At 33.0% G+C, this 9,416-nt stretch overlaps 2 protein-coding genes across 2 annotated transcripts; both read right to left on the bottom strand.

Moving 5' to 3' along the window:
• Window positions 492–1,709, bottom strand: LOC107616722. The gene is made up of 2 exons (XM_016318660.2): window positions 845–1,709; window positions 492–741 (listed from the first exon to the last, which is right to left on the bottom strand). The coding sequence occupies exons 1-2, from the start codon at window positions 1,496–1,498 to the stop codon at window positions 646–648; spliced, it is 750 nt and encodes a 249-aa protein (XP_016174146.1). The 5' UTR covers window positions 1,499–1,709; the 3' UTR covers window positions 492–645.
• Window positions 1,875–6,454, bottom strand: LOC107618525 (beta-hexosaminidase 1). The gene is made up of 15 exons (XM_016320619.2): window positions 5,902–6,454; window positions 5,735–5,812; window positions 5,598–5,633; window positions 5,116–5,227; window positions 4,940–5,010; window positions 4,666–4,796; window positions 4,317–4,333; window positions 4,090–4,138; window positions 3,886–3,986; window positions 3,674–3,733; window positions 3,364–3,397; window positions 2,989–3,087; window positions 2,732–2,791; window positions 2,396–2,646; window positions 1,875–2,292 (listed from the first exon to the last, which is right to left on the bottom strand). The coding sequence occupies exons 1-15, from the start codon at window positions 6,268–6,270 to the stop codon at window positions 2,120–2,122; spliced, it is 1,641 nt and encodes a 546-aa protein (XP_016176105.1). The 5' UTR covers window positions 6,271–6,454; the 3' UTR covers window positions 1,875–2,119.

Raw genomic sequence — 9,416 nt, 5'->3', positions numbered from 1 at the left:
ACTCTAGGAATAATTTTTTTAATATAAAAATATGTTTTAATTAATTTATTTATTTACTGTTTATATCCTTGATCAATGATCAAGAATTATATAGTAACCTAATATGTGTTTTAAGCATTTAATATAGGATGGGAGATTAGAACACTCTTACGGTTAAATTAGTCTAAATATTTTAAATGTCTTTTAAATTAATGATATCTTAATGTGTGTGCTTTTATAATAGCTAACTAGGTTATATTATATGTACATCAAAATCAGCTACCAAAGTCAGCTATTAGTATAAAATATATATTAGAATATAAATACACATTAAAAAAAAATTAAACCACACATGTATTTATACATAAATACATTAATGACTGATTTTAGTGGCTGATTTTAGTGTACAAATAGCATTTTTTTAGATAACTTATATATTTGCAGAAGTTTGAATTGGATTCATCTCATCATATTATGAACAAATGGCATGATCAGTCAATTAGTAAGATTTATTACTTTGGCCCAATACACATATCATGATATATTGATATTTATGGTATACAATTAAAATACAAAGCTTGTTAAAAAAAATAACAAGCTCTGGTTATTCATAAAAACTACTTACATCAAGATTAAGAGTGCGCATATCCTAAATCAAGACATTAATCATAGTAGATGAAAGCTGGTGTTTTCAGAATTCTTGAGAAAAACATTGGTTAAAACCATTTCTGACTGTAGCGAAGTCCTCAGTAGCTTCACACCCTATAAAACAAAACATAAAATTCAACTGAAGATATCAATCAAAATTTTCCAAAAAATAAACAAATAAATAAATAACTATATAAAAGCTTCCTCTTGTTATTACCTCTGGCATCCCCAATTCAACAACCTTCTCCTTCAAGACACCAACATCCTTAACACTGAACTCATTAAGCATGGTGATGCAAGATATGGTTGACATTGGCTCAATCACCAAATCATCCGTCACCGTATATGTCACAACCTCTTTCACAAATCCATTGCTGTTAAAAGAAGAATCTTTGACTTGATCGTTCTTGCTTATGTATTTGACTTCTCTGGCCATATAACCAAACCCACACGCGCTGCATTTAGAGTTATACAAATCTGTAACCGTATAATTGCTGCAACTTCCGCATCTGTACAGCTTCAACGGGATAGACTCCGATTGACCTTCACCGCCGCCGCCATTTGGAGGGAGAAGAGCAGAGATGAGAGGTGAAGAGAGAGGAATCTTAGGGTTCAAGAGAAAATGTTTAGGTTGATTTGGTTGTAAGTAATAACTGTCGTTTAGGGTTTCGACGCTCTGATATAGATTCCCTATGCAACCAACCGCTCCTTTGGTGGTTAAGAGCTTCACTACGGTGGCCAGTGGCAGCTGAAGTAAGTGGAAGAGGAAGTCCACCACTTCTTTGGATGCTTCCGCGAAGAGAACTTTCTCGCGCTTTGTGTCAACGAGGAGCTTCATGTTCAGTTTTGTAGTGGACGCCATTATCATCATTCATGAACCAACAAGGTGCATCATAATGTATTTATTTTGGGGGAATAAATGCTTTTCTAACTGGGTAAGTTTTCTAATAATTAACTTTTATTTTGTAAATAAAGTTGAATTCCTTTTTGATACATATGATTCATTTCTTAACACATGAAGTTCTCTTTTCTCTTTTTTGCTTTTTTTTTATCCTACCCTATGACTAAAACTTGAAAGATAAGCGCAAGAAAAGGACCTTCAAAAACGTATTGGTTATATAAGAATACAACTATATACTTATAATATATTAGAAGAATAAAACAGATAGAGTTGTGAGCTGTATCTGATTAAAAGAACAAAAATAAGATTAACATTGAAAAGTAGCAACTGAAAATTTGAAATAATAATATCAACAGAAAGATTCAATAGTTTCAATAATAATGCAATGTTTTACAAGTATCATGTTGAATAATCGTTGGTTATGTATCATATTTTTACAACTAAACTTGAGCTTTGATTCCAAAGATAAATAACCGGCTATTATTTATTCATTCAACAATAACTTACAACATGGATTTTAACTCAATTATAAGGTTACAATTCTAGCTCATTAACTGTTCAATAGCAATAGCAATAGCTATTAGAATAAGATCATTGATCAAAGCATGAGCCAGGACCAGTAGGTGCAGTCCTACCATAGAAGTTCGTCACAGGAGCAGCTGCAACCCCTCTTCTATTCAACAAGCATCTGAAGTATTGCAACCGCGGCAGCGTCGTAATGTTTATGTTTCTAGTAGTATGATCTCTCGGACTCCACAGGCGTTCTGCGCGAAAACACGGACCGGTTAATGAGCTAGCTAGAATGGTAACTTTGGTAACCATCTAGACAAAGTAAATGCATTTCAATGGAGAAACTGAATGGCTAACCTGCTGCAGCAGCAGCTCGAGGCCATATTGTTTGCTGAACATCTGATGTATCCACCGTCTCGCCCCACATGCAAACTTCTCCTCCAAGTACAAGCTTTTGTTCCGAAACTTTTCGTATTCCTTCGAGTGGCTCGGCAGTATAGACATCTTCCCATGGTACATCTAGATGGTCCAAATACCAGACACCTTGGTTGCTGAAAATGCACCTGAAACCTTTTGCAACTGCCTTTGGACAAACTCCAGGGCCCAACCTACAGTCATCAAGTGAAGTTCGGTATTCTTAGACTCCAACAGCTGAGTTTCATGCGAAATAAAACAAGATAGATGAAAATTCACCAGTTATGAACTACAGTCTGCGGATGGAGCTTAGCTGGAAATGAGTTGAAGGTTTCTTCCCTGAGAAGTCAGAGGAAAGAAAATGTCAAGTTGAAATATGTGCCTACGCTTTAAGAAGATGATGTTATAAACATATAAATATGTGTAAATTAGAAACACTCGTTAAATATATAAATATTTTCGATACAAAGAATGAGTTTACAGAACTATGAGAAGCATCCATGATATGAAAAAAATAAGAGTGATATGGATCTTACCAGTTTACAGGACTCCATCTTTTTGAAAGAGCTATCTCTTGGGCCTTCAGTACAAAATATTCATATGCCGCTTTGGGAGTCAAGCGGTTCTGAGAAAGCCTGAATTGGAGATTTAGTCAAAATAAAGAAAGGATTTTCAAATCATGACATTGTGCTTAATACATTGACAATCAATCAGATTCATGAATCAAGATAGTTAGTTCACCAGATTGCAATGTATGACATCAAACACAGCAACACAAGCACTTGGTAATTATTATATCTCATCATCACATTTGGCATTTTGTTTGAGTTTCACTAATTTGTTGGATTTTAATGGATTTACTACATTAGGCATAAAATTAATGTATGAATATGACAGGTTAAGGTTGTTACCAGTGAGTCACTTGAGAAGTATTGCTCCAGCAATCTGCCAAAATAAATCGGATTTTTGTCAATTAGCACTTTAACAAAATAGCTTAAGATAACCCTAAATCTATTAAAGTCTATCATTTACTGTAATCGCTAATACTTAGAAATGTCTTGAAGTCGCACACACGGTCACTGTTAAACATGTTATCATAATAGAAATCAACTTTACATTCTGCTGTTGTTGAAAATGGTTCCTGGGCCCTTGCTTATTAGCTTAAGATATTACTATATTAGGTCAAGTAGTTCTTGCAAGAAGAAAGTCATTCATGCTGACCTGTATTAACTTCATCACCACCCAAATGAAATAGCTCAAATGGAAATATTTTTCTCATATCTGTAAAATTCAGAACAAGAGAAAGACATAACATTAATTCACGAGATCAATGTAAATGGTCAGGAAGAAGGATAAAGTAGAAGAAGCATTTAGTCAAAATATGCATATGACTATATGAGTAATTTATTCACGACATATATAGGAAAACTAACCTGACAAAATTCCAGAAAGGACATCAAATGTAAAATTCTTTGAAACGTCTAGTGGCTCCTTACATGAGGGTGATGGCCAAAGACTAGGATATCCGACACCCCTAAAAAAAGATAAAAAGAATAATAAAAAAAATCAAACATTTCTGATACACAATACCATCAAGCTATCAGATTTAAAAAAAAAAATTATGACACTAGCATTACCATGATGCTGCATGACCAGGGACATCCACTTCTGCCATCACATTTATACCTGTGATATTCCATGAAAGTGCTTATGAAACATATTCAGATCGATAGAAAGACGAAACTTGGAAGGAACATAGGAAAAACAAAACCAAAAAGAGAATTCCAAAATCAAGATCCAGATAGATAAAATGCAGCAAAAAATATGAAATGGAAACTTCAAAAGGAATTTGAAGCTGCCTCACCTCTCATTTTTGAAAAGCTTCATGGCAAGACACATGCAACATGAAAAAGAGCATAATATTAGTCAATTGTAGAGAAAGAAAGATGACTCAAAGAAGGCAGTTAAATATTTTGGACCCCCTTTCCTTTGACTGGTTTCTAGCAATTTCACTGTCTAAATTTCCAGTTCAAAATTTATTCAGATTGCAGAACTAGATGGTTGCAACATCATGTATATTGCTAGTTTGAACATGTTTTTTCCCAGTCGTACATCCCCTTGTCATGTACGATTATGAAAAAGACAAAATATATATATAGGAGAAGCCTTTAAATCTAACTTATTGGTACGACACTGAAGAAGGTAAGTCTTACTTGACAATTTCATATGCATCCTCCACAGTGTAACGTTCCCATTTTGTGTAAGAACCTTTCCACAGATTTGGAAATGAAGGCACCTCTAGAGGAAATGACTGCTCGTCTATGATATGCCAATGCAGAACATTCTAGCAAGCATGAGTTTTTCATATCAACAGGGCATGAAACAAATAACAATGTGTGCTAGTTAGCAGATGCCTGTATTTTCAAAGTTTCACAATCATCTTTGAGGGAAGAAATGAAAAAAAAAAAAATGTAACATCTATCTTACAAGCTTAGCATATGACATAGATTCAATTATCTGCTTAATCACATCAATTGGTAAATAGTGCCTTGATGTATCTGCAAAATTAACAAAAACCCAAGAAATGTATCAATAACCTCATATTATAGCATATAGACACAAACAGAATACAGAATTCCCTAAGTTACACAATCTTGGCTCACCCAACATAAGCCCGCGGTATGCAAATCTAGGTTTATCCCGGATGGACCAAGGCGCCTTGTTTATTTGTACAGTTTTAGATGTGTAGTCAAACGAACACAACTGACTGAATGTCTGGTGCACCATGAAAGAGGCAAAAAAATTAATGAAACAGGTGACACATAACTCAACAAGAGTTGCAAATTTGTCAATCATCTATAATGTTGGGTGCATACTCAAGGTGTATTATCCATACACAATATGCATAAATGCTAGAATTTCACAAATAAATTCAATCAAATTGCAGAGATATGCAGAGCAGGTAACGAATTCCATGAATAGTATCGAGAAAATGCAAGCCTATAGTATGAAGTATGTATTTACATAGGTGTTAAAAAACATTAATTTACATATACAACTCCTATAATCAGACAAGAAACCATCTCATCAAAGCATCAGTATAGAGAACCATGACTGAGTTGCAAGTTGTATAATCTATTCATACCTCTAATCCACGCAATGCACCAAAAACAGTGTTTGCCTACAATAAATCAAAACAGCAAAAAATATATATATATATTAGATTACACAACTAAAATTCAACTCAAACAACAAATAAAAGTTAAAACCCAAAAAACACACCTCAATTGTGACTACTCCGGAATGCAACTCGGCATTTGAAACGAACAAACTATAGCTTTCATCCACTCCAAGTTGAAGCTGCAACACAGGCCAAGATATCAAAGTTCCCACTCTGAAAAATCAAAACTTTATCCAAACCCACAAAATAAAAAGGCACATTCACAGACCTGGTCGCTGTGGGATTGAACATTGATCTGCAATTTGGAAACATCATAGGTAGTCCTGAGAGTTCTGAGAAAACCATAGCGATCAGAGTGCTTGAAGACGATCCCTCTGTACCTATCAAACGCCGCCCTGAGAATGGCGGAGGAGGCGGCATTTCCGGCGAGAGAGAGGGCAGGGTCGACGGAGAGAGTGTCATTGCCGAAGGTGAATGCGGCAGGGAGTGGCCAAATGAAAGGTAGCGAAGCCGAAGAGCGCGGTGTTGGGTTGAGTGTTCCAGCAGCAACAGCTTCAGAGACGCAAAGTGTAAAAGCAGTGAAGAAGAGTGCGCATGCAAATGCCGTGTGCCACGTGAGTAGGGGCCACAGCTTCATGGCTCTGAAGAAGAAGAAGAAGAAGAAGAAGAAGAATGTGAATGGGGTTTTGAGTTGCTGGAACCAACTACATTAATGGTAATGGCATGTGATTAGTGGAGTTGTTGAACTTAGAAAGTGAAGAGGAATCTGAATCTGAACCTGAAAATACATGAAACAAGAAACATTAACACTGATTAGTCATAATCTCATAACTCATCACTCATTAATTGTTTCTTTTTTTTTTTTTCATTTTAAGCAGTCACGTGATCCCATATTTTAATTGTATCAATTTAGTATATGAAATTAGTAAATTTATAAGGACTTTAAAATAATTTACTAATTTTTTGTTTATAATATCTTTAATCAAGGTGAGGACAATTCTGAGAATGATTTTTTTAGAAATGGAGTGAGTGTATAATATACTGTAATTGTAAAGTGGTGTATTTTTTTTCTATTATAGATGTTATTTTTTATTTTAATTATAAAATTTGAGTCTCAAACTTTATGATAATTGAGTTGTAAATTTTGTAGATATATAAATTGAAGACTCTAATTTATGTTAAAATTTAGTAAAACATAAATTTAAAGGTTAAATTTATATATTTAAAAGATAAAAATTTTAATCACATCTTCCTGAAACACACTAAATCTTATTTTTGGGATTTGTCGAACTTATTGCTTGTTTAATTAATTATTAATTAATAATAATATGTTTACGGAATATTGAAATTAAATCTTTATTATTTGTTTCTAATTTACAATTCTTACTATTTGTCTATTTGTATATTTTTGGAGTATATTCTCCTTTTTGTCACGGGTCACGGGAAAGACACATTGAAATTTGCTTTACTGTATAAGAAGGCTACTTTAGTAGTTTTGAGATGCTGTAATTATAATAACTTCAATTATTAGTCTTCATTAGGGTTTGTTTTGTTTAATTTTTTTTGTTGATAATGCAATTATTTTTATGTAAAATTAATAATTAAAAATTATTAAATAATTTAATATATTTAATTAAAATATTATTACCGATTCTCAACTATCAATTATAACGTTTATTTTTAATTTTCTATCTATACTTTGTCATAATCCTTGTTTATTTTCCTCAAAACAAATTAAGGTATGGTGACCTAACTCCCCATCTTTGTTTACTCAATGGCGAGACATAAAAGCAAAGCAAGAATATATTCTAATTGAAGAGGACAACCATATGCATTAAAATGTTTAGTATACAAAAAAAGAAAATAAAGAAAAAAGATGAATATAGGTTTGGTAAGTTGGTGGTAGCTATGGCTTATACAAAAATCGCCAAAAGGATGCAAATGGTGGGGATTCTTTACAATCAAGATCATATATATATATATATTTTTTAATAAATTAGTTCTATGAATATTAAATAGCCGTAATGTACGTTACCTGAGTTGGTTGGTAGGCTAACCACAGTTAGAGGTTAGTTACAAGTTGCGTTAAGAGCTAGATACATGTTTGTTGACTGTTGTTAGGTATTTTTGGTTTCATAGCTTTCACACATAAGGCACACGGTAAAGTACTAAGGTGCATGAAAAAAAATTAAAATATTCTTTTATTGTTTATATACCTCTATTTAATATTATAAAATATAAATTAAACTCCTATACAAAAAAAATGGATGAATTTAAGGTGGAATTCTTATATTTGTAGCACACGTAAAAAAATAAAAAGATCAAAGAAATTGCAGTGTCAGTATATTCATCTTGTCATCTTATCATGGATTTTAATGTTATGGCCTGAAATTCCAATCAGCAACTGTGCAATAGGTTCCGCGTTTGAAGTCTTAGAAGGCCCAATAAAAGAGGCCCAAGGCCCAAAAGGGAATACAAACTTAAATAAGGCCTTGGGGACCAAAAATATCTACTGGATCGATAAATTGCCGGCCATCCTAACTTTAGTTTGGATTTAATTTAAGAAAAATAAATCAAGTTGGATTGTTTTGATAGTTAACTTACTTGTTCGCTTAAATAAATATCGATAAATCGAATATCGTCTTGTGCATGCAACAATTTATTGGCTAAAGACAAACTCTTAAATGGAGTTTCGATCCACGACGAATTAGTTATTAATCTGTCGGACCAGGGATACGTGGAAAAAAATGATATTTTCATTTTTTTATGTTATTTTATATAGAATCATGTATGAATTTTTATATTATATATTTGTATAAATTTATAAAAAAAAATAATGTTTTAAATATGAGTGAGAATTTATACCCAAATTTATAAATTTCAATGTTTATTTTAATTTTATTGAATTCTAAGAGAGAATATTTTGATATGGTAGACAATGATATATAGAAAACGAAAGAAAAACAAACCTGTCAAGAAAATGTTTGGAAAAAGACAGAAATTGTGATACAATCAAACAACATCATCGATTGCATTATTCACAGATCATGCATTATTATAGGGTGAAAACTGTCATCCATCCATATTGTTCTGCTTTTCCTTCTCAAATTCAGCACTAATGCTAATTGGACACATGTTGCACAGTCAAAGTGAGTCCAAAGATTAAAAAAAATGGAGGAATATGGATTATTTATCGAGTTATTAGAATTAGCAGCGAAACGGATGAAAGAAATTCATATAAGCTGCTCCACCAATGGCTGAATGCCATGTCAAAGCATGCACAGTTTTTGGATTATGGCAATGCAAAATTTGCATGGACATGACAAATAAAGTATTGACAACATTTTACGGCTGATTTTTTTTTATATGGAAGAAATATCTGTGTTTTTTTGGGAAATGGAATTATTTTGTGTAATTACAGATGGGTGGATTTTGTAGGTAAAAAATCAACATGTGGGGGGCGTGGTACAACACGTGGGGGCGTGTTGGACACGTGACAGTATCATGGCCAACACGTGAAGGGCGTGTTAGACACGTGGCAGCGTATTGACTGGAGAGCGTGGTGCAACACGTGGGGGACGTATTGAATGAGTTTCACATACTGTAATACACTTTAAATATCAATATTCAACCAAAACACCATCTTCATTTCCATATTAAAAATAATTTCTGACATTTTACTGTTTTTAGAAAATGATTTTAGTGGTGGTAATTATTTTTGTTTTCTTCTAAAGGATACATACATACATGTAATATCAAATAGTTTAAAAAATTAATAGAAAA

Source organism: Arachis ipaensis, chromosome B09, assembly GCF_000816755.2.
Source record: "Arachis ipaensis cultivar K30076 chromosome B09, Araip1.1, whole genome shotgun sequence".
In the NCBI taxonomy this organism is placed as follows: Eukaryota; Viridiplantae; Streptophyta; class Magnoliopsida; order Fabales; family Fabaceae; genus Arachis; species Arachis ipaensis.
This window is presented reverse-complemented; position numbering and strand designations above follow the sequence as displayed.